Here is a 27,886-nt window from a genome sequence, read left to right on the forward strand (position 1 = left end):
GGTGCCACATAACATTTCTGTGAATACAAAGAACCCATAGTCTGAAAACCACTAACTTGGAGCAACAACGAAAGAAACATACAGAGTTCCAACCCCAATACCAAGGATCTGAGTTCAGAATCAAGGCAGCCCTGTTTGTCCCTGAATCTGTGCCCTTACACTTTTCATATGTAACAGCACAACTTTTAAGCAAAATCAGAAACATAAAACAATATGACTAAGTCAACTGCGGACGTCTTAAATCACACAATCCGCCAATGAAACAGCAACAATAGGTGGCACCTCTGGCTCAAGGAGTAGGGTACTGGCCCCATATACCGGAGGTGGTAGATTCAAACCCGGCCCCGGCCAAAAACTGCAAAAAAAAAAACAAAACAAAAGAGTCTATGAAACAGCAACAAAACATACTAGAATCCAGGCTATCTTTAAATAGCATACCATGACTTCTGCATCCCACAGTTGATTTGGATAATCAAATAGGATCACTTTGGCCTTATATTAAATAAAACTGCCTAACAAAACAGTCTATAGCATCAAAAAAGATCTTTTCCAATTTAAGGCCATCTCTGCCAAATATCAATTCTAGTGCTTTCAGAACTATATGCAAGATCGATGTTTTAACACTAAAATGGTCCTCCTCCTCTAATCATCATCATAGTCACCACAGAAATCACTCAGTAATGAAACTTTGGACAGAAGTGGCATGGTCCCTGTAGCGCTGGGAAAACAAGCCAAGCCACACTTTTCTGATCCCTGACCTCTCACACTTGCCACACCACCTGCACAAAGGAGGCCTACCCACCCAGCAGGTGAAAGCTACACCCTGGACTGGACTGCAGGCTGCTAACACTGTTAGAGGGAGAAGGGCAGTCCTTCCCACCAAGCTTCAGAGTTCAGCTAGGTCTCAATTCCTGGTCAAGGACACTGAAGTCAAAATGCAAACACCACAGAGAGTCAGGAAGGCAGGAATCAAGACCAGGTTACCAGCCAAGATCAGCAACCCTTACACCAATGACACAGGAGAGTAGAAAGAGTGGAATGGAAAGCCAATGAACAAGTCAGACAGGCCACCAACAGCGAGAACACCTGAAACCCTTCCATACAGTTCAGTCCAGTCCAAGCACCTGACCCCAACCAACCAAGCTGATTTTCTAATTAGCCCAGATAACTTCTCAAGCAAAAGACTGAAAAGTTACAGTGATCAACAGTCAACAACTTTAACATAACATCTTCTTATTCTCACTTACGTGCTCAATATTATTCGATTCCCAGTGAGACAACAGCTTTACTTCAGCATTTCCACCACCTGTCATCTTTAGTGACAGCAACTGCATTCCCTTACAATCCCTCTCCTTTTCATTCTCTGTTTTCCACTCTCCTCTTTTTCTCACATAGCCTATAAATATGAAAAGTATGTGCCTAACTTCAAGAAGTCAATCTGGACATGGGACTTTCAGAAAACCACAGGGAAGCTGGTGCTCTAAGCATGAGGAATCTCCCGAGTGGGCAGGGCCAGAAGAGGGCGCACTGTCAGACTCTGGAGGCTCACAGTCATTCTCCTGTCCACTGTTTGTGCTTGTAATCCCACTCAGTGTCAGCTCCCGGGTCTCAACTGTGACACTTCACCTGCTCTTTCTCTTTTCTTGTGTGTCCCTAGATTTGCTTGGACATCCTGATGCAGATCATCTGTGGTCCCCAACAATGCTAGGTGTTTCTACCAGAACTGAATTTCTTTAACCCTAGGTCAGAAACCTAACCCTTATTGTTTCTTCAAATATTTGGTCCTTACCCCAGCACAATTAACCCTGCCAGAGAGCTAAGCAGAGACACCTAGTTTACTTACAGGACAAGATTGTTTATGTCTAATTTCTTCCTTCTGGTTAAAACTTCCATCATGGAAAAATAGGGCATTAAATAAACATTATTTTCACAGGCTTCCACTCCAAGGGAGAAGTAAATATCCAACCGGAGTTGAAGGCTGTCAGGACAATGGCTTTGCCCTGGGCAGCCCGGAGACGCAGTCAGTCGTTTACACACAGGAGATTATATGGTAGTACACTACTCTACTCACAGAAGAGCAAGACCTGGTTTCCCATGTGCAATTAAAATTGAGGGGTTAAAAATGTCCACATCTCAGGTCACCGCACAGAACCTCACTGAGAGCCTGGGAACTGTCGTCAGGCTAAAGGTCATGAAATTACTGTAAGTATAATTCATATATATTCTATGTTACCTCACTGAATTGATTACATCTTTAGCTATGACTATAGCTAGATTTTTGCTTTTTTCTTCATCTTTAGATGAAGTCTTTGAGATAACTATTTCAGGTAATTAGGAAGTCCCTTTTCAAACATTTCTTGTATGTGGCAAAATAAATTTGGGGGAAAGACTTTCTCAACACTAACCAAGAAGAATAATAAAAAGAAAAAAAAATAAATAAATCAAGCTAGTACCACAGTTCACTTTGTATAGATACTGCAAGTACAACTTAAGGACAAACTGAATATCTAGTAAAGTAATCTTTCTCTATCACCAACGTGAATCAAGATGCCAGCATAAAGTCACAAGTGCGTGTCTCATTTCACCAACAATGAAAAGCTTTCAGCCATGTGCACCACTGTCTCATAGTTACTCCACCTGTGAACTCTGAACTCCTCCATCAAACGCTGTGCTGCTGTGTGTGTGTGCTTGTCCTCGCAGGTATGACGAAAGACTATGCTTCTTTGAAGAAACAACAATAAATACATTTTTAAATGCATAGACAGCACTCACCAGTCATCAGTTGGTATCAAATTTTACTGTATATTAATTCAAAAACACTTATTCTTCTAGTATTACTGAAGTCATGGAATCCAATGGTACAGCCCACCTGTATGTTAGCTGGTACGTCGTACTCACCCTCCCTGAACCAAACCGCTACGCTTGCTCAAGAACTGAAGGCAGTCCCAGCTGATGGGTACAAATGTGACAGTGACCAGTCTGCAGGTCCCATGCCAGCCTTGGAAGTACCTCTGGGATTTCTAACAGCATTTCAACTAGGGCTCTCACAGTAGCCATGGATTACGGCCAGATTACAAACAGTGAGCAATAATTTCCTTTTTTCACTTTTAAATTCCTTCAAAACTTGAGTAAGTATTGTATAATTTGAAATACTATCAGATCAGTCATTGGGAAAATTTTTCTAAATGTCAAAATGAAATAACTTCTTTACCTTTAAAACCTTTTGACCAAGACTAGAATTGATCCATCGTACTGGAACAGTTCACGATGCTGATGAACATAGTTGAAGCACACATAGCACAAACAGAAAAAAGCAGGAAATAGTTGTTTGAATGAAGTATTTCCCCGAGTGCTTAGGGAAAAGTTCAGAAATTCAGCAGTACAGGGTAGCTCTCCCTTAAGCCCCAGCCACTGAAACTGGATGTCACTTACAGATAGTACATAACAGCAATGTAACACTCATCCAGAAGAATCTACATCCAGGAAAGAGACTCTTTCCTCTTACACTGCATTGACACATAATAAGAATAGAGAAATCATTCCACATTCCAAGAAAACAATATTTTACTTAACAGGTAAGTCAGAGCACAGGTCTTAGCCTATGCATTGTTAGAGATAGATCTACAGACTGTCTGCAAGATTTTGCATATGTACACATCCTCCTATGAAAGGTCTATTGTTCTCACATTATAAAAATTTGACCAAAACACAGTTCAGAACCCACAGGAAGAATCATAAAAATTTTACCCATCACTAATTTAATATTACTTTCATAAGACCCAGCAAAGAGAAATGCTCAACAATGGAGACTGTAATAGTTAGAAGATTTGGCTCACAACAGACTTCTACAAAGAAAACATTTTACATTAATATGATACAAATGTATTCCCAAATGTCAAAAAACCGAGGCCCCTCCTCTCATCAAGCCACTCTGACAAACTTTCAAAATAGGAGATTAACAGGAAAATGACTAGACTGTCTGCAAACCCATTCTCAGGTCTTCAAACTAGAACATTATTTCTTCCTGTAAGAATTATTTATGTTCAAGGAGGGAATGACCATAGCTGGCTTTTTCCTTTGTTCTTTGTAAATTGTGTCCCCCATCCCTCATTGCTGACTTTTCTGAAATACCTTACATAGAGCAAATATTTGTCAAACAAACAGAGATGAATAAATTACAATTACACAGCTCCCCAGGGGCCAAATGGAGACTACCAATTCATCACAGGTATGAACTGACATAAGTTTGCTAGTCTATGGGCAAATCTCCATTTCTGGTCATTATTTTTTTTTTTAATGAACATATTACATGGCATGACACGATAAGGACAGAACGCAACATTATCACAAGATATACATTTCAATACAACTTTAAAACCAGGGAACAGGGCAGTACTGAGGAGAGGTGAAATAAACAAACAGAAGCCGAGCTGGTCAGGACCGAGTAAGGTTGAGGTTAGTGGCAACAGCATGTGTGTGGTTTCCAAGAAACCTTCAGTAAGACTGCTGTTAGCCCTAGCCCCGCACCTTGCCCAACCCAGTGTGCTGCCTCTTCTTCCAGCTCCCGCCTGGCTCGGTGCAGCACTGCCCTGCTCCCAGGGTGCAGCCGCCCAGCCCCAACTCACCTTGGCAGTAGAAGGGCCTGAAGTTTAAAACATGTTAATGCAAATGCATCATGCCAAAAAACGCAATGGACACCCACACTTCATACAATCATGGTTCCAGGGAGATAGAAAACGTGCACCAATAAGACAATCTCTACATGGAACACCCACAAAGAGGTCAAAGGAACAATTTTTTAACACCCACATTTACCACAAAAGAAAGAACAGAACAATAGTAGCATTACTGCACCATGAAATTTTACCTAATGCATTAAAGTACCAAAAATAATCATGGCATCACCTACTTTAACTGCCATTATTTGCCCACTTGGTTTGTGGACCATTTTGTTGACAGAACCATAAGCTCCTCGTCCAATCTCTCCAAGGTCTTTCAAGTCCTCTGCAGTGAAATCCCAGTGTTGTTCAGGAGAGATCTTCAGTTTTCCTGACGACTCAATGCTGTGTGTTCTCAGTCTCTCTCTGTTAAAATAGTGGGAAGCAATTTTTCCACATTTTAAATACGTTTTAACTTTTTTGCTTTAAGTTAGCACTGATTAATGTGTGGGAAAATTTGTTTTCTCATAAGTTACTGAAACAGCCTGACTTCCAGGTTTTTGGAATTTTTTGTTTGTGTCATCTTGTTTTTTCACATGCTGAATTAAGAAAAACCTAAATTTAGGTAGTCAGTAGACAATAGCTTCAATGGGATTCATAAAACCAAATTTCCATTTATTGATGGAATTCTGATCAGTTTTCATTTCCAAATATAAGATCTTGTTCAAAATTTGCAAAACTGCTTTATCAAGTGAGAATCCCAAAAGCTGCAAACCTCTTTTCCAAAAAGTTTTTTTCTATCTTACTCAACATTAATTATTCCAGAACTTCAATCTTTAGTTAGTACAGCTACTCTCAAAGGATCCCAATGCTCAGGTATCATTCCACAGCAATTAAACTATGGATCTTCTTTATGTTACAATGTTCCTTGGCTTAACCTATGTACTTCATGAAAAAGATAACTGAGAAAATTTCTCCTGAAGATAGGAGTCAGAAGACAGTATTTGTAAAGATTCCCCAGGTGATTCCTGTTCAGTAACTAGTACGGTAGTACGTGAACCTGTCCCTGTTAATAGTAAGCTGAGGTGCGGGAAGAGTTAACTGAACAGCTCGTGGCTCCCAGAGAAGCAGCCATGTGCTACTCCACCTGAGCCTGTCAGCTACTGTTCAGTAGACAGAGGAAGGGGGAGAAAAGTGAAATGACCAGTGGACAAAACAGCTGACTCATTACACATTTCCAAGATCGCCTCCAAAATCTCAGCCTAGAGACCAAAGTATTAACTTCTAAATATTCTTTGTAAAAAAGTAAATCCAATGAAAAATGCAAAATCAGTCTCTCTCTTGTTGTCTTCCGTCTCACACACAAACTCCAAAGTGTAGGAATAAACAGTATCAATCTAGAGAGTGCAACGTGCATAAAGAGAAAGATTCCACTGAACATCAATTAAGTTTTTAATTTCACACTAAATGATCTGAATCTCTTTTAAATTCTGATCTCATGATATAAACAATAAAAGTTCACATCCTTGGTCATTTATTTTTCTTCTTCCAAAATCTAGAATTATTTTTCTCCATTTATAATTGTTCTCTGTAGCTTTTAAAGTTCTCAAAAATACATAGAATTTTAAAAATCTTTCCTAATATATATATTAGTATATATGTTAATTATATATACTAATATTAATAATAAACAAAATGTGAGGTTTTAGTATACTTACTGTAGATAACAACTTAGTAAATGAGCATTCCAAATAAAAGTCTCACATCGTAATACTGATAACTCATAATAACATCAGTTTACATTCACACAAGTACTTTTCAGTCCAAAATCTTTCACTCATATTATTTGATATTCTAGTACTCAGAGTCACAAGAAGCCCAGAAATCAGTGGCATAAGTGGCCATTATTGGTGAAGCCAGAACTGACTTTTTAAGATGGAAATTGGGCTCAGGCAAGAGAAGAGAAATTTTCTCAGTCATCTTTTTCATGAAGTAGATAGGTTAAGCCAAGAAACATTCTAACAGAGAGAAGTTCCAAGTATAATGATTATTTTTCTATCATCACTGCCAAGTCAATAACCACCTGATGACTGTTTAATCACTATTAAAATCTACAGCACCAGTCTACTGATGAGTTAGAGAAAAGTTAACTTTAATAAAATTACTTGCAAATTAGAAGCAGCATTTTAAAAGTATTCACTAGTTTAATGGCTATACCAGACAGACTCCAGGAGGTGCTCATAATGCCCACCTTTCTGGTGCTGACATCTTGTGTAAGCTCCTCCCTCTGAGTGTGGGTGAAGCCTGTGACTTGTTTCTAACCAACAGAATATGGCAAAGATGATGGAACATCGCTCTTACGATTGCATCATGTTGTATACAACACTCATACAAGCATTCTTGAGAACTCAAATGAAATGAGTTCTATATAAAATGAGTTCTATAAAATGAAATGTTACTATATAAAAATCACAGAATGAAAACAGTTACTATATTATCTCTATTACTTTAAAGATCAAATTTTAGTATTCTATCTCTGCTAATAGTTTAACCCATTGTAGTCTCTTATATGGTTTCAGGATAAAGTCCCTTTTCTTCTTTAAAGAGAACAGGTTAAAAACTAAGAGGTGTGGAGTATCTTCTTAGGTTAATGAAAATGTCCAAAAATTGAGTAAGGTATCAGATACACAACTGTGAAAATCCTTATTAATAAAAGCAAATGAACTGTACATTTTAAACATGTGAATTGCAGAGTATGTAAATTATGCCACAGGAAAGCTGTTAAAAGAAAAAGGTGAACAGGAGAATGTGATTACCTTTGAGAGTTCTATGTTTTGCATTTAGACAGAAAAAGAATTGTAAAAACCACAGAAAAACATGCCACGGTTATGACAACATAAAGGCCTGTTCATATAGTCATCGTTAATACTGGCCTGGCAACCTTACTTCTAAAACTGAATCTATTCCACATCCATTGCTTTAATAGTCCAACCATGCTGGCTTCAGAAGAGGACTACACACAGATGTAGCACTGGACTGACTAAACGTGGAGGCCTAACCTGAACCTCACCATTGAACTCTAACAGTGAAATCAATTTCTGTCCTAAACTACATAAGAGGCCTAGGAAAGAATACAAATACAAAACACATCCTCTGAGAAGATTAAAGAAATCTTTAATACTTTAAAGAATACTTTGATACTTTAATCTTTACACTTGGCGCCCATAGCTCAGTGGTGACGGCGTTGGCCACATACACTGAGCAAGGCTGGTGGGTTCAAACCGGGCCTGGGCCTGTTAAACGATGACAACTGCAACAAAAAAATAGCCGGGCACTGTAGCAAGTGCCTGTAGTCCCAGCTACTTGGCAGGCTGAAGCAAGAGAACTGCTTAAGCCCAAGAGTTGGAGGTTGCTGTGAGCTGTGATGCAACGCCCCTCTACTGAGGGCGACATGGTGAGACTCTGTCTCAAAAAACAAACTTTAATCTTTATACTGTTAAGAAAAAAGTTACCTGACTTCTTGAGATAGACTTTCCTGAGAACAGGGAATGTATTTATTTTAGCAAACAAAATTCCTAAATATCCTTCACCTTTTCCCTTATAATTTTCTAGGCATAATTCTAAACAAGCCACCCTTACCTACTCTAGTGAACACTCGATAGGGTTCTGACTCCAAACTCCTTCCTCATGACAACCTGGGAGACCCAGGCAAGAGCCCCGGTGACAGTAACTACTGCCACCCAGCACCCATCCCCCTCTTCATCCATCCTAATGCACACATTGCACCCAGCTAAAAGGCTACACTTCCCAACTGCTATGAAGTTCTCAAGTTCTCAAAATTCACACGTTAAAGCCCTAACCCCAATGTTACTGTATTGAAGATAGGGATATATAGGGAGATAACTAAGGTTAAATGAATGTAATGAAGGGTGAGTTGATCACTCAATACACAATCAGTGTCCTTCCAGAGAGCCCACTCTCTTCCCATGTGCAGGAAGAAAAGGTTATATGAGACACAGTGAGACGGTGGCCTTCTACAAATGAAAGAGGCTTCAAATGGAAATCTACCTTGCTGCGCCTTGATCTTAGACTTCCCAGGCTCTAGAACTATGAGAAATAAATTTCTGTTGTTTAAGACACCCAGTGTACGGTAACCTTTTACAGCAGCTTGGGCTAATATGCCAACATTCCTTGCAGTTAGAGATAGCAAAATGATGAACACAGTATGTAAAGGGAGCTGACTCAGCTGGAAAAAAGATGCATTTTCTTTTTCCTTAACCTCCTTCCTGTTGCTTGGAATGCCGGTAATGACTAGAACTCTAGACATCCCCAATGCCCTTCAGATTAGAAACAATGTCTTGAGAATGGTGGAGCAGAAAATAAAAGCACTGTAGATTCTGATGACAATGAAGCCACTAACCTAAGCCTGCCTATCTCCAAACACATCTACAGAAGGCAGAAATAAACTATCTGGTTTAAGCCATTATTTGTTCTTGTGCTATTAGTTGTTCATATGCAAATAAACTTACTCAAAAATGTAGCCCCTAGCACTATTTTATTACCCAATGATTCCTAAAGGAGGCAGTGTCCCTACCCCAGCATTTGAAGTGAGGATTTGAGGGGCAGCAGTTTGGTCTTCACAATCACTGTGAAGTACAATTAGCATTTAGTGGATAGTGGACAAGGATGCTAAATGTCTTCAAATCCATAAGCTAGTTCCAGACGACAGGCCAAAAGCATTTTCTTGAATAGAATACTCAACTCCAGCGTCCCTGACTTCCTAGAGCCTACTTCTTGGTTCCCAAAGACTCGGCAGTTCCATATTCTAGAGAAAACTCTAAGAAATGAACAACTGATACAGATGCTATGAGTGGTCAATAGAAATGAAATATGTTTGTAAATGTAACTTTCGCAAGACACAGGAGATTACAGGTAGAATACTTAACAAAAGGCTTGAATCCATATAAGTGTCATTAAATGTACAAAAATTATATACATATTTTTTGAGGCAAAGTCTCTGTCTGCTGCCCAGCCTCAAGTGCAGTGGTGTCATCATACCTCACTGCAATCTTAAACTCCTGGGTTCAAGAGATCGTCAGGCCTCAGCCCTCTAAGTAGCTGGGACTATCAACTCACCATCATACCTGACTAATTTTTCTATTTTTTTTTTTTTTTAACAGACACAAAGGTCTCACTCTTGCTCAGGCCTAAGGCAATCTTCCCACCTTGGTCTCCCAGAGTATTAGAATCAGAGGCATGAGCCACTGCACCCAGCCCAGAAATTATATTGTAAAGTCAAGGATATATCTTGCTATATGAAAATCTGAAAACTATACATTTTGAGCCTATATATGGGCACTGAAGTTTTTTCTGATTACTTTTTTGATTAATTTACTTTTTGCATAGAAATGACCATGTGCCCACTTACTCTTTAATATTAAAATAACAATACAGTGGGCGGCACCTGTGGCTCAGTGAGCAGGGCACCGGCCCCACATACCGAGGGTGGCGGGTTCAAACCCGGCCCCAGCCAAACTGCAACAAAAAAATAGCCAGGCGTTGTGGCGGGCGCCTGTACTCCCAGCTACTTGGAAGGCTATGGAGAATAATCGCCTAAGCCCAGGAGTTGGAGGTTGCTGTGAGCTGTGTGACGCCACAGCTCTCTACCAAGGGCAATAAAGTAAAACTCTGTCTCTACAAAAAAAGAAAATAACATTACAGTGTTTTAGTGTCATCCTTACATTGACCAATCTATAAATTTCTGAAAACCTGCAGATTTAAAAAAAAAAAAAAAACCTAAAGAACTATGACATAATGTTCCAAAACAATTACCAGACTGGGCACTGAGAAAAACTGTATTTCTATTCAATGTGTCTAATAAAGCTATCCAGGCTTTGTATACAGGCAGGTGGCCTTGTTTTTTAAATACAGTGGCAAAGCTATGGAAGTGACACCGCGTAGCTCCAGCCACACTGTCCACCTCCACACACCCTCTACTAAATACACCATGTCTGCTGTGCAAATTCAAGAGCAGGACATGAACAAAAATCTGTTTTCACCACTGGATTACCCATCTCAAATCCTTCCTAAGGCTACATAGGCAGAAGAGAAAAGAAAAGAAAAAGAAAAATCCTAACCCAGAAAGAAACCACTATTATTAACAATTCAGTATATTTTCTTTCCCTGTACCGTCTTATAGAAGTGGTACACTTACTATTTCATAAATTTCTTTTCTTTCTTTTTTTTTTGAGACAGAATCTCATTATGTCACCCTTGGCAGAGTACCGTGGCATCACAACTCACAGCCACCTCAAACTCTTGGGCTTAAGCAATTCTCTTGCCTCAGCCTCCCAAGTAGCTGGGACTATAGGCACCCACCGCAACGCACGGCTATTTTTTGGTTGCGGTTGTCACTGTTATTTAGCAGGCCTGGGCAGGGTTGGAACCCGCCAGCCTGGGTGTATATGGCTGGTACCCTACCCACTGAGATACGGGCACCGCTCTGTTTCATAAATTTCATTTAACATGTTTTAATATAGTAGTCAGTACAATAATCCATATCATTATAATAAAGACTGCAGGGATTTGGCAGCACCAGCCACCAGGATCCCCAATATATCCAGCCAAGAGCACCTTTCTTCCTCATGCCATTTTGATAGGCAATAATAGATAATCCTTTTCAATTGTGTTTTGTTTCACTATGCTTAGAGTAAAAGAGTGTAGAACAGGATTACTCTCCTGTGTGTCAGGAGAGGATCTTAGATACGCCTTAAAAATGTTTAAAGATCATTAGTTAAATTATTTTCTAAAGAAGTTCAAAGCACAGTAAGTACATTCTTTTTTTTTTTACTTTTTTATTTATTTATTTATTTTGAGACAGAGTCTCATTTTGACACCCTGGGGTGAGTGCCATGGCATCATACTTACAACAAACTCAAACTCTTGGGAGTAGCTGGGATCCAGGTGTTTAGCTGATGCTGCTTTGACAAATAGGTCTTTATTAACAACATCAATCACTGTCCTGCATTGCAAGTATTTTACCAGTATGTTGCTTACTTCCCCCCCACCACATTTACGAAGGTACACATATTAAAAATGTCAATAATTAGTATGCTTTCAAATCAATCATTCCCTTCACATACTGTTCTTTTACTGTCCTGAAGTATCATTTATGTTCATGACTGTATGTGATTCACATATAGGATTCACTCTACCACTCCATTTTCAGGTTCCCAATAAAGTCTTTTCCTCATCTGTCATCAGTCACCCTTTTCAGTAAGTCTGTTGCCTATTCACCTGAATTCTGAATCTGTTCTCTCCTTGGGAACAGACGTTTTTGTAAATGCTATGATTTCTTCTATTCTATAAAGAATATTGGTCATTACTTCAAAAAAAAAAAAAAAACTATTTTGAATCATCTGAAATATCTTATCCAGAGATGCTTTTACCTTGGCCCACTATGAAGTATCAGGAGAAAGACTTACTTGAAACAAACAAACACACTATATGAGACAACCTCAAAGACACTGAATAATCAGGCAACAAAGCAGAGCAGGCCCCGGGAATAAGGAAATACACAAGGTGACTCCTGCAACTGACCCCAGCTTACTGCCTGAAAACGTGGCAGATCCTGGCAGTACCCTCATGTTGAGGACATGAATCTGGAGTGTGGGGATACGGAGGTAGCTACAGTTTACAAGGCACTGTACTGGGTAAGAGAGAGCTGCACAGATACAGGAGGGCCCTCCTTCATCAAGGCATGCCTGTTGAGAAACCCATCACCCAGAAGGGGGAGAGGGAAGAACACCCAGGCTGTCATCCACGGCAGTTCCCATTCCTACCCACTAGAGTGGAAAATTTCCTACTGGATTCCAGTAGGATACTCAGAAGGCTTTTACTTCACTAGTGAGGTAAAATTAGCTCTAGAGTTGTCTCATCTGTTGAAGCTAAAAAGCAAGACCTGAAAGGAATCAAGCTGACTCCAAGTAATTAACCAAAGAACAAAATTTAAAAATATTTACAAAAAAAAATTTTAAAGCCAGCACCCAAAGACACCTGGCATGCAATCCAAAATCACCAAAGTATGCAGGAAAATAAGACCACAATGAAGAGAAAAATCAATCAATTGAAAATGACCCAGACATAACAGAGATGCTCGATAGTAGACAAGGACAATGACACTGTATTGTCACTGCATTTCCCGTGTTCAAGAAACTAAAGGAAGGATGGAGCATGTTAAATAAAAACATGGACAGTATAAAAAAGAACCAAATCAAACCAGAAGCCATAACAAAGCAGGAAGAAATTTGGGGACTGATAAATAAGTTATCTTGACTGAGTGATTACACATGTCAAAACTTAGCATATTGTATACTTTAAATATGGGCAGTTTATCATATGTCAATTATACCTCAATAAATGCTGAGAGAGAGACAGAAGACTTCCCTTGGGCCCCCCTCTACCTGTATGAAAGGAATTTGCCCACCACATGTCTATGGTTCAAGGGCAGATCTGAGACATCCTAAGGCTCAGCATGTTACCAATTAGAGCTCCAATGGGAAATTCTCCTATCCCCAATACTCTAAATCGACAGTAGCAAATATAAAAACCCCATTCTAAGTCTACAATAAACAGCAGTATACCGTTACTACAATCCTTCTTTATTTACACCTTCAACACTTTACCTACAATGACCGTGTTTCCCAGATACAACGCGTCAGCATCCGTTTCTCCTTCCTCTTCTCTCCCTCCTCAGTTATTTTCTGGCCATGACCAGTGTGGGCAGGGTGAGGGGAGGGCATGAAAGGGGAGGAAGAGGCCCTGTCTCTGAGTCTACTGGCTCAGCATAGGCCACCTTGCCTAAGGAAGTCTCTGTTATAAGAGCAAACCTGGCTAAAAATTTTCTCTATGCTGGCTACCCTATTATTAAAGATCTTTAATTTTTAGTGTTTCTTAAGAAATACTTCAGGGCACTGCTACTCATATATCATTTTGTACTACAAACCTGAAACTGCTTTTACAAACTAAAGACAACACACCAGAACTTTGTCCCTGAAGCAAATAAGAATTAATAGTCTTAATTACTTTTTGGCTACTTACTGAAAAGTCTTAACTACTTTTCAATAGTTTTAACTACCTGAAGCTGATTTTTAATACTATTACTATGTGAGTTGTCTTTTGAACATATAACTATAAACATTCTCAAGTTTACTTTTATTATTTGGGGAACACATTCATCAAACAAGTCAATAAGAAAAAGGACTTTATAAAATAAACTTTATTTATAGACATATTTAGGAACACATGTATTTTACATTACACATAGACTTGAAAACGTAAGGTTGTTTTGAGCACCTACTACTACTTAAATTTTAGCTCGGACACATGCACTAATGTTCAACCAGTTTAACTTAATTCCAATCTACCCTATGGAACCTGATTTCTTTCTATTTCCTTATGATATTCTTATCATATATTCATAATATCAACAGAAAAATCAAAAGATAAAGTCTAACTGTAGTTGGATTCAAAGGAATTTGGATCCTTCTGTGAAGCTATTTAGGCTTATACATACAAGTCAACGTTACGTAACAAATGTACTATTAAGGGAAGAAGAAAAGAAAATTCATTCCCATGGCTTCCTAACGTCTCAATTTAATGTCCAGGATGTACAAAGGTCCAGAATAACAGAATGTGATTGGAAGGGAAACACGGACTTCATTCAGCCTTTTCCTTCTAAGAAACTTCCTGAACATCCTTGTTTGAGCTTGTCGCTCCCCCTCGGTCTGCATGGATGCTGATAGCAACACACCTCGTCCACCACAAGCTCCTGATCCACAGTCCCAAGAACACTTTCAAAAAAGCGTATTAGGCTACTTTGGCACTGCTTATTCTTAGTGAACTCTAATTTGGACCCATTTCTGACCACTTTTGCTTAATTCTTCAGATGATCATCTCCATAAACTAGAGATCATCTCCATGAAATAGAGAGATTTCATTTGAAAGTACACAGGTGAGGATATAGGCATTAGGCTAGGTTCTCTCAAATTGCAGAATAAGAAGGGTTTTCTCTGCAGTTCCAGCATCCTCTTCAGAATCACCTGCCTACTATTTAATTCTTCACAATGTACACACATTGTGACTTTTTAAATGTTTCAGAACGTAAGCAAACATGCTAAAAGAAACTTCTAGGGAATGCAAAGATAGGTGTCTGTCACTGTGATTATGCTTTACAAATGTACCAACTTAAGAGGAAACATCACAAAGCTTCCCTCCTGAGTAGGCCAATGGTTTGCATACTCCCACGATACAAAGGTTTTCCAACAAAGTCATGTCTCTACAGGCTCTCACTGCTCTACATGTTGGCGTGTACACTCTAAACTGTCACACCTCCACTCTCCTGGTAAGTTTACTACTTTTGAATCAGACATAACTTTCCCAATGCCATAGAGTAGCCATGGATCTCATCCCTCAAAACTGTGACTCTTACTTTGGTGCCAACTATCTTTCATTAAAATTCTAAATTCACATTGTTGTTTTGGGGAGTAGAAATTGAAGAGAGAAAGATGTGAAGAGACAAGAAGAGAACAACAGGAAGTGACGGGTACCAGTGGTTATCAGTTTCCTGTGCATTTTCTGGTGTGCATCTCTGTGGCTTCAACATGCCAACGTCACCCTGTCCTGAAAAGGTGAGTTTAGCATCTCCTCTGCTAGATCCCAAGTTTCCTACAGAGTATACCATTCATAGGTCTCCAAAGGAAACTGGCCATCCTTAACGAAGAACGTGGCTTACGAAGCCAAAACCAGTTCTTCACCACCACCCGTAGTGGGTTGAAAAGACATGTCCATCCACAAATGAAAGTGGCCTTACCTTTCTGACATGTGTAATTAAAGATCCTGACAAGAGATCATCATGGATTTCGGTGCACCTTAAAAACGATGACAACTGTCCTTATAATACACAGAAAAGGAGTAGAGACACACAGAAAGACACAGGGAAGAAGATCAAGGGAAGATGAAGGCAGAGACCACAGTTACGCTACCATAAATGCCAGCCCTACCAGGGCCTGGAAGAGGGAAAGAAGCATCCTCCTCTAGACTTTCAGGGGGGCCATGGCCCTGCAACACCTTGATCTCAGGTTGCTGGCTTCTGGAACTACGATAAATCTTTGTTGTTTTAAGCCATCAAGTTTGTGGTAATGTACAGCAGCCCTAAGAATCCAACAGACATTCACGACCACAAGTCACAAATTTTTTCTGCAACAAACCAAACAGTAAACATTTTAGGCTTTGCAGGCCACCACAGTCTCTGCTGCAACTACGCCACCAGATGAATGTGGGTATGCTCCAAAAAAAACTTTACTCACAGAAATAAGCAAACAGGCCAGATTTAGCTCATGAGCTACAGTTTGCTGACTACATGATATGATACCCAAATGCTGTCTAGTCATCTAACATTTAAATGATCTAAATCATATTTATTTTCCATATCCTTTTAAATGTTTAATTATGTTCTGCGAGAAATTCCAATTATCTAGCAAAGCCTTACAGTTTTACCTCCAGAATTTAATCTCGAATACATTTCAGGCTTTTTAACAGAAATCCCCCACAAATCAACAGGGAGTGGCATTAGGGTTCTGATAACCCTTCTGGTGTTCTTTCATCACTTAGGTGAGTATATATACTGCAATGGCGGCAAACCTCCTTACTGAATACCTTGGCATCTCTCTTATTTACAAATCTTTCAGCAAGTAACTGAAGGCTAATTGCCATAACAGATTTCTTCCTGGACATGAGAACTTGATTTCTCAAACTTGTCAATGCCTACAAATGCCTTTCATAAGTACCTCCTTGCGTCTAGAATTTCGACCCATAAGAACCTTTTATTATCTAATTAGTTCAAAATGTGTTTTCTCTTATTTGTCACATTCTTCTACCTCGCTCATCTTGATTTTCTCCCAATGCTAACAAACACATCTTCTTCCCTAAATCATTTCTTCCTTCCTTTTCCCTAAGCAACCTTGACTCTCTCAAACCAGCATATACTAAAATGCCTCAAACGGTTTCAGTCTTTCCCCAGCATATATATACAACTACTAATCTTCCTTAGACAGGAAAATAAACGTAACACACATACCCTGCGCACCACTGCAACTGTTCTTCTGTGTCCACACTGTTAGGATCTCTAGATGAATACTGCTTTATACATCCTTCTGCAATGCAGCTCTGTTAATTCTGGAAATTTCCACAGTAAACTCAGTCTGTCAGTTACCATGGAAACTGCCTGCTTCCTGGCACTACTAACAAAATGAGTATATGTGCTTAGATCTAAGATGAGGCAAAAGGAAAAACTGAAAAAAGAGATGTCTAGAAGAGCTGCACAAACACTCGGAGTAGAAATGCTCTAATTCTGATATACATATTCAGTGAACAGAGGGAAAACAGATCAATCTGCTGTATTCTGAAGCAGTACTGATTTGTAAAGTACAAAGAAATGTTTGTACCAAGGAAAAGAGTATTAAAGAGGGCAAAACAAACATGCATTTCATGTTTCCATCTTGCTGCTATAGACTGCATATTCTTTAAGAGCTGGTCCTGTGTCAGCTGCATTCAAAGCTTACCATTAGGACAGTTTTTAACAGGCTGTGCCTCTTAAAGAAAAGATTAGCAAAGCTGCCCTAACCAACGAGGTATATGTTTTCTTAAGATCTTTTCCCCGTTTGGGCTCTAATCACCAATGGTGGCTAAAACCTCTTTCCCACAAGTATGTATGAATTCACAGTAGCTAAAAATGAATCTCACGACCAACGAAGTAGCCTTACTATTATAGTACTCTCAGAGCAAGAGACACAGATCACCACAGCCTCATCCCACTTGCACTTTAATACTAGATTTCTGTAGTATCACACATCACTTACTGGGTTGCTTCTTGACTCTGTCCCTCCTCTTCCGTCCAACCTTTAAATGTTAGACTTCCTCAGAGCTTAGCCCTGAACCCAATTTTCTCATCTGATAAGCTCTCTTTCCTAAGCAACCTCATCATCTACCTGAGGACAACTCCCAACATTTTACCTCCAATCTGCCACCTCTCCTCTGGCAGCAGATTCATATTTTCAAAACCAGAGTCTGTGATACATACATACTTACACACACACGTATACACTATGTATTTTTTGATATCTCTAACAGGATATTTCATAGGCATCTCAAACTTATCATATCTAAAACTGAACTCTTGCTCTTTTCTGCGTATTTATCCACAGATATTCCATACCAAGTGGTTCCCATTTCAGAAATGGCAACTGAACTCATTCATTCAAGCCGGAATTCCACAAGCTGCTATGAACACATTCCCTCTGTTACCTTCTACACTCGAATTATTACCAGTATTTGTTAATTCTACCTCCATAATCTCTTTAGTCTGTCCATTTCTCTCTACTTTCACCATCATCACTCTAATACCATCATCACCTATCATATTTCAGATAAACCACAACAGCCTTCCTTGGCCTCCCTAATCCCATTTTGCCTCCTTCCAATCCATACTCCACACAGCAGCCAGAATATAAATCACATCATGTCACCCACCTGCTTAATAATCACCCTTTCATAGCTTCCCATTGCACCCTGGACCAGCTCTTCACTTATAAGGCATCTCTCTTATATCTATCTCTCCACCTTTATTTTAAACCCACTTTTCCTTCCTCATTCAATCATTCTCCATTTAAGCTGGCATTCTCTCCATTCCATAGCAAACTGAATCTTTCCCACCTTGTAAATTTCAAATACATGTTATTCCCTCTACTTGGAACACTCTTACCAATCTTTTCCCCAAATCTAGTAAAACTTGCTCAAGTTTAGAAGACTTCATGGACTACCTCTTTATCACCCACATTTTAAAATTAGGGCCCTCTTATATTCTCTCATAACATCCAGTTCTTTTCCTTTAATAGCATGTACACTTTTAATAATTTTATATGTGTATGGTGTGTGTGTCTACCTCTAAACCTCATGCTTTATGAAGTAGCAATCACATCTCTTTTTTTCAACTGGAAATATCCATGCCCACATGATTTTCAACAAAGATTTGCTGAATGTATGATAGAAAATATTCTGAGATGTTTTAGTTTCTGATAGCTATCTGTTGCTCCCAAAACTTCAATGTTCTCCCTGAAATCTATGAGAAATCCCGGCAGCTACTACCCAAACCGTCCTTTTTTGGCTTCCATTCACCTCTTACATCTGACTCATGAAGTTCCTCAATCAGGAAGAGGTGACAGCTGCCACCCGTGGGTCCCTGCAATGCTCTTGGCACCAGTGACCCCCAGAGCAATTCTGGAGGTGGTGCTGCTGACATCTAGTGGGTGGAATCCAGGGGTGCTGCTAAACATCTCATCATACACAGGTTAGCCCCACAACAAAGAATTCTTCAGCCTAAAATGTCAACAGTGCTGAGGCTGAGAAGACACAGCTACTTCCAATCTCTCCTAAAACAGAAGAGCTGAAAACTAGCAATCTATGGAGAATTAAACATTTTCTACTCTAAAAAAAATATATTTCACCAGCACAGAGTTGTTCTTCAGAACATTGTTTTTAAGTAAAAAATGAAAATAATCCAAATAGCTATCAGTAAGGAACTAGGTTAAATACATAACACACCTAGACCATGTAATGAATACTATATAAATAATTGAGAAAGAACAGGCAAGTACGTGCTAACTCAGAAATATACTTGAGATGTACTAAGTAAAAAAAAAAGAAAAAGGCTACAAAAGCAATATATAATAAAAATGCTTCTGTATAAATATTCTTTAAGGATTTATATAAATTATAATATACTCAAATATATAGTAAGTTTTTCTGTAAGGACATATTACACTTAGAGGGTTATCTTTGGAGAGAAATATTAAGGGAATGAAGCTTACTTTTGTTTCATAACTTTCTGCACCAACTGAATTCTCTTACCAGAAGCATCTAACACTCATTTACTAAAGGGTAACATGAACTATCTGGATGGTAAGACTATGGGCCATTTGGGTTTTCTTCTTTATACTTTTCTGTAGTAAAAAAAGAAAGAAACAATAGTAAATTTTCTTTTCCAAGTACAATAAAAACAACATGTCCTCACATATTTTCTAGGGAAATTCAATTACATAGGTGTACAGTATTCCTGATATGATATAAAAGATGTTCTTATTTAGATTAATCATCAAAATATACTTGTAAACTTCTTAAAATTTTCATTGTAGGTTTCTTTCAAATATCATGACAAGGGAAACTAAATGGGCAGAAATAAAATTTGTCACAATATTATTCTATGGGTAGAAAAGCTGAATTCAATAAACTCAGTTCAATATCAAGCCTTAAAATTGTTGAAACACATAGGAGGTTTGAGAACAATGCCAGAAAATCACAAATACTGTTGTTTAGTGGAAATAAAAAGGCTATCCATATAATTTTCATTGTTACGGCTCTGGCTTGTTTTTAAAACTGAGATATCATATACACGCAATGAAATGTATAAATTGTAAGCATACAATTCAATGAGTTTTGATAAATGCAGACACCCTTCTATCTCAACAAGATATAGAACATCCCATTATCCCAGAAAGTTCCCTGGTGCCATTCTTGTCAAACTTCCCCAGAGGCAACTACTATTCTGATTTCAAATACTACATACCAGTTTTACCTCATCTGACATTTTATACAAACATAATTGGCATATTCTCATTTTAATATTCTCATATTCTGCTCAGCATTTTTAACAATTCATCAATATGGTTGCAGACGTCAGTACTTTGTCCAATTTATTTTTGAAGAGTATTTTACAGAATAATATACCATAATTTATTTACCATCATTGAACTTACATTGTTTCTAGTTTTGGAACTATAATGAATAAAGTTTCCATGAATGTTCACATATAAGTCTTTCTGAAAATATTTTCATCTTGGGTAAATAACAAAAAAAAAAATAGAACTGCCTGATTATAGAGTAGGTATATGTTTAATTTTATAAGAAACTAGCAAAGAGTTTTCTAAAGTGGTTGTAACATTTTCTACTTTCCCAACTTTCGATATATGAGACTTCTGATTACACCCTGTACTTGCCAAAATACTGTGTGTTCTTTTAAATTTTAGCCCTTCTGGTGGGCGCTCACTGGCGTCACTGCTGTTGCCACTCCCATTGCCCTAACGTTGTTACGCATGTTAATCGTGTACTTGTAATTCATTCCTACATCTTCTTTGTAAAGTGTCTACTCGAATCTTTAACTCACTTTAAACTGGTTTGTTCTGAGTTGTAGTTCATTATATATGTGTAAGTTCTTTGTCCAACATATACACCGTGAATATCTTCTCCCAATACATGACTTGCCTATGTATTTTCTTAGAAAACAACTTTTCATGAGCAGAAATTTTTAATTTTGGTAAAACCCACTTTATCACCTTTTAGTGGTAATTTATTTCTTTCGTCTTGTCAAAGAAATCTTTCCCTGTAACAAATGTACATGGATGCTTTCTTTTAGAACTTTATAGAATTTTTGCCTTTGTAGTACAGGCATGTTTTAGCTATGATCCATCTCAAGCTAATTTTTGCATATGGTGTGAAGAAGAAATCAAGACTTAATCTCTTCCAAACCTTTCACGGATTTGTTCCATCACCCTGAAAAGTCTATTCTTTCTCCCCCCAAACTGTACAGACACCCTGGTGAGAAGTCAATTGATTATCTACTAACTAGATATTTGTTTCTTTGTTAGACTTTCTATTACATTGATCTATTTGTCTAGCCTTAATGTACTTTCACAAAGCCCTAATTACTGTAGCTTTATGGTACACCTTCAAATCAAGCAGTTTAAGTCCTTCAGCTTAGTTATTCCTTCAGAAAACTGTGTTTGGTTTTTTGAGGTCCTTTGCATTTCCATAAATATTTGGAATCAGAACAACAAATTGTATATATTTTAACAGTCTGATGGGATATCCTTGAATCAATAAATCAATGAATGATTAGATATCTTAAAAGAATAAAGTAATATAAATTGTTTTGCCTACAACAAGAGACAGGAGTTTCTAAATTGAAATTTAAAGTGTCCACTGAGGGCAAAGTAGAAGAATGAAGAAAGAAAGGGAAGAAAAGAATAGAAAAGAAAAAAAGCAGACATAATATGAATTCAGACATTGGGAAAAAGACAAAAATACCACAATAAACCAAAGACAAAACAGTTCACATTCCAAGGTTCAAAAATCAAAATAACATCTGACTTTTTTAAGTAACCCTAGATGACAGAAATGAAGCAATGCTTCCATAATTCTAAAGAAAAATTTCCATTCCAGAATTTTACAGCCAATAAATCTACTGATCTATTATAAGAGTTAGTTATATAAAGACATTTTTAGGAACACAAAGACACCCCACACACACAAAAAAAAGTTTAATTACTAGGAAAGAACTCTTATCTCAGGAAGGTTTAGAAGACATACTCTACCCAAATGTGGAACTTGAAAAAACAAACAAAAAAGAAAACGGAATCAGAATCATTCACAGAACAGTGGCAATAGCCAGGAACCATGTCTGTGTTAGACTTTCTATTACATTGACCCATTTGTCTAGCTCCAGACTACAAAAGTATGTTAAGGGTAGGGACAGAAAGGAAGGAAGAGAGTGAAGGAAGGAGAGAGAAGAGAAAGGGGAACGAAGTCATCAACTGATGTATTTAATGTTGAGAGAAGATTCACAGTGAACCACTGAATGAGGCAACTATTAACTCTGAGGAAAACAAATTTGCTCAAGTATAATAGTATCAGACTGTAACTCAGTTGCAATTAATTTAAGAAAAAGAATACTCTGAAAAGGCATGTTTTCCTTACATAGCAAATTTCCTTAATAATATTTCCAGAGACACTACACTATACTACACCACAAAGGCAAAAGACCTTATAATATTCTGAACTAAATCAAAACTCCAGTGCCAGATTAAAATGGTTGGAAAACTCATCAACAACAAGGAAACCAGACATATCTCTCTAAAGGGCAGAACTTTGCAGTACTGCAGGTTAAGGAACAAGGATCATCTCTTAAAGATGATTTATACCTAAGGGTAAATCAGGTGTCCATCCTGCAGCCCACAGCCGCATGCTAATTTTGGGAGGACTTGTTTTGCTTATCTGTGGTGTTGGATATCACAAAAAATATGCACGTACTTTTTTTTTTTTTTGCTAAAAAGCTTTTGTCAGTGTTTGTATATTTATTGTGTTGCCCAAGACAGTTCTTACTCTTCCAACGAGTGGCAGAGAAAAAAAAGATTTGACATGCCTGATTTATAACACCAAACCCACACAACTCAACAGGAGTTACTGTTAAGCTCTTCCAATAGATATTTCTCGGCTATACATGACCAGTTTGAAGAGAATTTGAAACTAAGAGTATGAAGCCACATAGAGAATCAGATCATTCACTACTATTTCCACTGCCATCCCTGTTGGGAATTACCTCTCCTGTGAATTGCTAACTTAAAAAAGTGTACCACAGCTGTCATGTGCACTGAGGTAGAATGTGGGACTGAGGCAAGACTGAATACTTCTGAACTATAAAAAGTATAATCATGCAGACTTTCAGAGATTATACTGAATAACAGCGTTATTCACTAGACCCAAAGGGTAGAAGCAGCCTCCATGCCCAACAACAGACGAACGAACAAAACACCACGCACACATTGAACATTGTTCACCCTCTAGAAAGGAAGGAAATTCTGACAAATTCCACAGCGTGCATGTACCTTGAAGACAGTGCATTGAATGAAATAAGCTAGAAACAAAACAACAAGGATTGTTGTAATTTCAATTATATGCAGTACCTAAAGCAGCCCTGTTCACAGAGACAGTAAGGAGAATGGTGAATGCTAAGGGATACAAGGAAAGGGCCCTAGGGAAGAACTTAGTGTGTAGTAGATACAGAGGTTCAGTCTGAGCATATGGAAAGTTCTAGAGATGGATAATGGTAAGACATGAGCAACAATCTGAGCATACTTAATGCCACTGAGGTGTACACTGAAAAAATGGTCAAGATAAAGATTTTTGTATGTCTATTTTACCACAATAAGAATAAAGGTTTGCAACAGTAAAGCCAAACAAGCCACACATACATTATCCCACAGCATTTAATACATAATACATTGGGAGTTTTAAAACACCAACTACTAATTTGTATCTATAAACATTTCCACCATTACTGCTATTTTGTCAAAGTGTACCACCATAGCTACATAGAGATTATAATAGTTTCAAAAATGTCAGAGACAGAAAAAAACTTCAGGTTCACAGACCAGAGGTTTTCATACTTAGAAATTCAGAGATGGTCCAGGAACTATTTTGAGAAATGAGAGCAGAGAAGGCTACAGAGCCCTCTTTTCACCTCACAAACTCTTCAGTCAGAGCAATTTCTCCTTTATCTTTTTAGCCTATAAACATGTGCCTGAGATTTTATTTGAAGAAAGTAGTATAAAGCCGGCTTGATACACCCACACGACTACACTCACACATGCTCACTCTCTCCTAACCCATTAAACAGCGAATGTCACTATTCTAACTCAATGCCTGGATTGAGATCAGAGTTAAAGTGATATAGTGCAAGTCACAGAAATAATAACAATGCTGAGATTAAAAACCAAGACTCATAAATTTCTATCCACTGTTAATTCCAGAACAATAACGTTTAAAAGATACAGTTTCTACTACTTAACCAATGATGTCTAGATAATTTACAATTACTGTTTTGCTTTTTAAGATAAAGTTCTGAGTATGCTCATCATGAAATCTGAAATATGTAAAATATTAATTAGTGACTAAATGGGAACTTCAAAACTTCTTTAAAACTACTCCGAGATGATACCACAACTGAACCTTTGTCTGTTCAAATGCAATAAATAAGGACAAATAAGATCCTAACAATTCCCTTGGTCTCAACAAAGAGAGCCCCCTAAACTTAAAACACATGGTTTAGAAATACTTAAGTCCCAAAACGTATCTGTTCTCACCATTATTTATCTCCAGTGTTAACTTTTAAACTAGTGTGTCTTCCTGTTCAATTTTGATATGAAGATAAAAGGGATGTTCTTCAGAGTAACAACTGTATTGAGCACTCAACCATTACTCATCATGATGAGAACACAGATTGTAACACTAAAATGTACTGACTTCTGTTTGCCAAGTTTATCTAATGAACATGGTAGCACAGGACTCCCACATTTATACAATTACCCCTAAGATATCAAAAAAGACTTAAAGTGCACAGTATAATCTAAACCTGAAGGAAATTTAAAAGGTAGCCGCCCATTTTTCCTTTGATCTTTCTTTATACTCTTCGGTTATACTTAAGCTTTCAATTTAAGAGCCAACCAGCAAAATGATAACATCTGCTAAATCTAGGTAGTAGGTACAAGAGTCTCTATTACAATACTAATTTTCTATGTGTTGAAATATTTATAATTTTAACCAATGATAATTAAAAGCCAGGGTTTCTTAACCAGGTTGTCTCCTCACCCTCCAAGGACTCAAAAATATTTTTAAAAGGAAATTAACAACAAAGAAATTGAGAGATTTAAACAAATTTCTGGATGTCTGAAAGTAAACAAAAATGTTTATACAAAGGAAAATTAATCAGATTGGGTGCGGTGGCTCCTGCATGTAATCTAGCATTCTGAGAGGCTGGGGCAGGAAGATCCCTGAGCTCAGGAGTTCAAGACCAGCCTGAGCAAGAACAAGACCCCGTCTCTAATAAAAAGAGAAAAATTGGCAGGTGTTGTGGTAGTCCCAGATACTTAGGAGGCTATGACAGAAGGATCACTTGAACCCAGGAGTTTGAGGTTGCTACGAGCTAGGTTTATGCCATAGCACTCTAACCTAGGCAACAGCAGAAGACTCTCCAAAAGTATAAAAAATAGAAAGAAAAGAAAAACTAATCACTTCAAGAGAAGGGACTCTAGTTTAAAAGACTAATCAGCCAACTACATGTAATACAGGACCTTGTTCAGTTCTTGCTTCAAACTATGAAAAAAACTAATGAGGCAATGTGCTTACTTGATAATATTAAAGAATTACATATTCTATAAACGTAATAATGGTACTACATAATGTTTTTTAAAAGAAGCCCTTATCTTTTAGAAATACATACTGAAATATTTACAAATGAAACAATGCCTGGCATCTGACTAAAACTAAGGGAGGGCAGGTGGAAGGACGGGTAATGCAATAGCAGCCACTCTGGCGACTGCTGAAGCTGTTACAGCCCACTGGTCATACAGATTCATCTGCACTCTCTAACTTTGGGTAAATATGCACTTTTTCGTAATAAAAGATGGTTTTAAAAAACTGTAATAGAGGCAATAGTTACAAGCTCAGTGGGGTAGGGCACCAGCACATACACCAAGGCTGGGGCATTCGAACCTGGCCTGAGCCAGCTCAAACAACCATGACAACTGCAATAACAACAACAAAAAACACAATAGCCAGGTGTTGTGGTGGGCGCTGGTAGTCCCAGCTACTTGGGAGGCTGAGGCAATAGAACTGCTTAAGCCCAAGAGTTGGAGGTTGCTATGAGCTGTGATGCCACAACACTCTACCAAGGGAAACAGCTTGAGACTCTGTCTCAAAAAAAAAAAAAAGAAGAAGCCTGTAATAGCGAAAAAACTACAACCCTAACACATGGCGAGGTGGGCGTGCTGTGGAAGTAAGAAACAAATCGTAGTCCAACAGAGCCCTGGGTCAGAGGGGGGCACAGTTTGAAGGAAAGGCCTAAAAACAGAGTTAATTAAAATTCTATAAAAAAAGGTGTAGATGCCCAACCTTTTTCCTTTTCTGCCACATGTTGGAAGAATAAGAGCTATCTTGGGCCACAGGGTAAATAAACAAACACTTCATTAGTATTTAAGGTGATTGGCCAAAAAGAAAAAAATTTCTGTGCACACGTTTTGTGATATCCAACACCATACATAGATAAGCAAAAAAAATGTCCTCCCCAAATCAGCATGCAGCTGTGGCTACAGGTTGGACACCCCTAAGTCAGTGCTACCTTTCCTTTCCACTCTCCCCCAAAATGAAAAGGGAGCATGTCTCTAAAGAAATTAAACATTTGGAGAGAAGTAGGCCTCCCAGTGTGAACTGTTACCCTACTAATTCTTGGATTTGTAATATTTCTGCCATAATAGCTAACTCTCAAACTACTCAAGAGAAAAGTCAAGTCCACCGGGTGATGACCCATTGAAGAAGGAGAAATAAAGCTTATACTTCTTTAATAATCCTGAGAAAGCAGCAGGCAGCTGCAGAGGAACTCCTCCTCCAAAGATAAGAACAAACTTTATACTGAGCTGAAATAACCTTTAAAAAATCATGTAACGAATACCAGCACCCTGGTTTCTTGAGAAACAAAATCATTAACTTTTTGTACTCTTTGTTGTAACTGAAGTATGCAGCTGATGTTAAGCTATAGAAGAAAGTATAAAAAGTTTCTAAAGAACTGTTCCCCCAACTTAGCATTTTACACCTTGAAGCACCTGAGTTCTCCCTGGCAATTAAAGGTTCCTTCCCCTATATTTTTGGTGTTAAGTGCCTGTCAGTTTTAATTGGATGTTTTCCTGGAACACCATAACCAGATCTCCCATTCAAGATAAATCAAGAATCATTATAAGACACAAATAAAATAATTTTAAGATCTGGGAAAAGACCAACATAAATGAGAAAGATTAAGATAAAAGAAAAACTTACCTTGAAGAAACAGATATTTTAAAGGACCGAAAAGAATTTTAAAGCTCTGTATTTTGTTACCATAAATTAAGAAATTGAGTATTATCGGGGCAGTGCCTGTGGCTCAGTGGGTAGGGTGCAGGTCCCATATACCGAGGGTGGCGGGTTCAAACACGGCCCCAACCAAACTACAACAAAAAAATAGCCGGGCGTTGTGGCAGGCACCTGTAGTCCCAGCTACTCGGGAGGCTGAGGCAAAAGAATCTCTTAAACCCAGGAGTTGGAGGTTGCTGTGAGCTGTGTGACGCCATGGCACTCTAGCAAGGGCAACAAAATGGAACTCTGTCTCTATTGAAAAAAAAAAATTAGTATTATCTATTGCCACAACAAAATTTTCCACACAGGTGTCAGAAAATAAAGAAGTCTCTCAGGACACAGAGCAAGAAAACAAAAAAATAGAAAAGTCAAAGACATAGGGACTTCTGCCAGTCCAA

At 38.2% G+C, this 27,886-nt stretch overlaps 1 protein-coding gene across 2 annotated transcripts in view; it reads right to left on the reverse strand.

The window, feature by feature from the left end:
• MAP2K4 (mitogen-activated protein kinase kinase 4) overlaps nucleotides 1-27,886 on the reverse strand; it is a 146,504-nt gene that overhangs the window by 74,664 nt on the left and 43,954 nt on the right. For both annotated transcript variants that reach the window (XM_053568311.1, XM_053568312.1), the window contains one exon: nucleotides 4,910-5,084. In XM_053568311.1, coding sequence (XP_053424286.1) covers nucleotides 4,910-5,084 — 175 coding nt within the window. The remainder of the gene's footprint in view (nucleotides 1-4,909; nucleotides 5,085-27,886) is intronic.

Source organism: Nycticebus coucang, chromosome 18 (genome assembly GCF_027406575.1).
Source record: "Nycticebus coucang isolate mNycCou1 chromosome 18, mNycCou1.pri, whole genome shotgun sequence".
NCBI classification, from domain to species: domain Eukaryota; kingdom Metazoa; phylum Chordata; class Mammalia; order Primates; family Lorisidae; genus Nycticebus; species Nycticebus coucang.